At 37.5% G+C, this 2,747-nt stretch overlaps 1 protein-coding gene across 1 annotated transcript; it reads left to right on the top strand.

Moving 5' to 3' along the window:
* Positions 1-989: 989 nt before the first annotated feature.
* On the top strand, positions 990-2,072 carry LOC138874052 (uncharacterized). Its single transcript, XM_070152556.1, has one exon. It carries the CDS (start codon positions 990-992, stop codon positions 2,070-2,072), a length of 1,083 nt encoding a protein of 360 aa, XP_070008657.1.
* The last annotated feature ends 675 nt before the right edge of the window (positions 2,073-2,747 follow it).

The following is a 2,747-nucleotide window of genomic DNA, read 5'->3' as shown; positions in this document are numbered from 1 at the left end:
AACCAGATAGGGAATCTGACACACTTGGTATACATCGCTAATCAACGGACTCCAGCTAATGTGAACTGCTGTAACTTTAGAAGATAAAGAACCAACACAGGGACTTGATCCCTTGTGTTTCCCTGACAGCAGTACGGAAGTTAACTATGTACAGCTGAAAAGTGACTGCCACAGAAACAGTGCACAAAGTGCAGCACAGTTCTGCAGTCACTTGTCCTTTAACCAACCAAGTGATTACATCATTTAAGTGATGTCATTCAAGGTGTATTAACAAGTGCATTACAACAAAAAATCACTTGAATACTTGAGAATTCAATTCAAGCATTCAATCCTTCTGAGATTCGTGCATTTAATTCTCAAGTGCATCAAGAACAAAGTTTAACGCTACTACGGACCAGTTCCTAAATCTAGTATTATGTTGTCCTTAGTTGAGTTGTAACTTTGTAATTGTTATTCATTGTAATTCTGATTTGCTTAGCTAGAAGCATTGCTTAGGAAACCCTTTGTAAAATCATAAGCCCTTTGTGTTTCTGTCGTGATTAGAGTTAGTCATAAATTGAAGTCTTTGTAATAGGTGTATTGCAAAATGGCTTGTAATAGGTGTATTACAAGTTAGTGAGGGATTAAGAGTTTAATTCCTAGATTGCATAGGTTGTAATCTGAAAATTTCTCAGTAGTGAAGTTGAAATCCTACCAATGTTGGTCGTGGTTTTTTATCCCCTTGAGCAAAGATTTTTCTATGTAAAACTCCCTATCTTATTTACTTACTGTTTTCATTAACGTTCTCAGTGAAAACTCATAGATGACCTGGTACTCTATAGTTTGGTGGACTCATATAAACTATCAATTTGTATCACAGCAGGTTCCTCCTATCAGTCTAACACCTAGGAAGGATCCTTATGACTGCTCCACCAAATTTTGAAGAAGGCCAATCTACGTATAGACCACCCATGTCCAATGGGCAATACTATGGGTGGTAGAAGACAAGAATGCATGATTTTATCATGGCTGAAGATTCTGAGTTGTGGGATGTCATATGTGATGGTCCTTATATCCCAATGAAAAACATTGGAGATCTTCCATTGACGATGCCAAAGACCAAAAAAGAATACACTAACGCAGACATAAAAGCTGTGGAGAAAAACTTTTGTGCCAAGAAAACTTTGGTGTGTGGAATAGGATCTGATGAATACAATAGGATCTCTACTTGTGAAACTACCAATGAGATATGGGAAGCTTTGCAAATAGCACATGAGGAAACCACTCAAGTAAAGCAATCTAATATTGATATGCTCACCACCGAGTATGAACTCTTTAGGATGAAGGACGATGAATTTATTCAAGATATGCACATAAGATTCACTTCCATCATAAATGAGTTATACTCACTTGATGAAGTCATTCCCAGGAACAAGCTAGTGAGGAATATTCTTAGTATCCTGCCTAGTTCATGGGAGAGTAAAGCGAATGCTATTACTGAAGCAAAGGACTTAAAGGAGCTGACCATGGACGAGCTAGTTGGAAATCTGAAAACGTACGAGATGAAGAGGAAGATAGACAGTGAAAGAAGAAAACCAAAGAAGGAAAAGAACCTGGTACTCAAGGCTGAAAGCAATGACTCAAGTGAAGAGAACAGTGACATGACTTATTTAACCAAAAGGTTTCAGAAGATGGTCAGAAGAAATGGAGGAATATTAAAAAGGGACAACTCCAGTAGACCAAAGAACTATGACCTCTGCCGTAAGTGTGGAAAGCCGGGGCACTTCATCAAAGATTGTCCTCTCATGAAGCAAGAACACTCCAAACACAACCCTGATAAAGCAGCAAAGAGGAACCCGGTTCTTGACAAGCACTTTAAAAGGAAGAGATTTGTTGATAATGTGGTGAAACAAGCTCTTGCAGCATGGAGAGATTCCTCTAGTAAGTCTAAAGAAGAAACTGATACAAGTGACAGTTCCATGATGGCGGTTAAAAGTGAAGGAAATGAATATGATTCTATATTTGCTTTGATGGCCCAATCAGACGATGATGAAGAAGACGACAATGATGAGGTAAACTTTAGGGATGTTTAGAGAAATCTGAAATCCTACTCCCCTAAGAAACTGATGTCATTAGCAAATATATTAATTGATGCCTATCATAGTCTTGTGAAGGATAAGGATACCTTGACCTTAGAACTATGAGAAGCTGAACAAACAAGAGATGATTTGGTAGTGTGTGTAGTTGATCTGAAGGAAACTATAAGCAATTTGAAAGATGAAAAATGGTTTTAACTAAAACAATTGCTAGTATAGAACAGGAAAGAGATGACTTGGTGGTTGTAGTTGTTGACTATAAGGAAACCATTGAAAATTTCAGTAAAGGAAAAGAGACCTTAGTGAAGAGAGTGACTAAAATTGAGGAAGAGAGAAATGATCTCTTGATAGTGATTGTAGACCTGAGGAAACTATAGAGACTAGGAACTGAGTCTTGACCTGGAAATTCTAAGAAAGGAAAAGAGGTAGCTAGTGAGGCACACATTAGGCTTGAAAACGAGTTGAAAACTGTGAAAACTAGCATGTGTAATGAATTTGAAAAAAACAAGCTTCTCCAAATTAAACTGGAAAGAGTAAAAAATGATCTTGAAAAGTCTCTTAAGTGGACTTAGTCCTCGGAAGCTATTATTGCCATGTATGTTAATAATGGTGGGAACATGCATGGAATAGTATTTTAAAGGGAGAGAACTCCTTACAACCCCCATAACAAGT

Source organism: Nicotiana sylvestris, chromosome 7, assembly GCF_000393655.2.
Source record: "Nicotiana sylvestris chromosome 7, ASM39365v2, whole genome shotgun sequence".
NCBI lineage: Eukaryota > Viridiplantae > Streptophyta > Magnoliopsida > Solanales > Solanaceae > Nicotiana > Nicotiana sylvestris.
The sequence above is the reverse complement of the archived record's forward strand: the minus strand, read 5'-3'. Positions and strand labels throughout refer to the sequence as shown.

Bases quoted from the DNA above. Each gene is read 5' to 3' on its own strand.
- LOC138874052 (XM_070152556.1), top strand. From the start codon at position 990: ATGCATGATTTTATCATGGCTGAAGATTCTGAGTTGTGGGATGTCATA.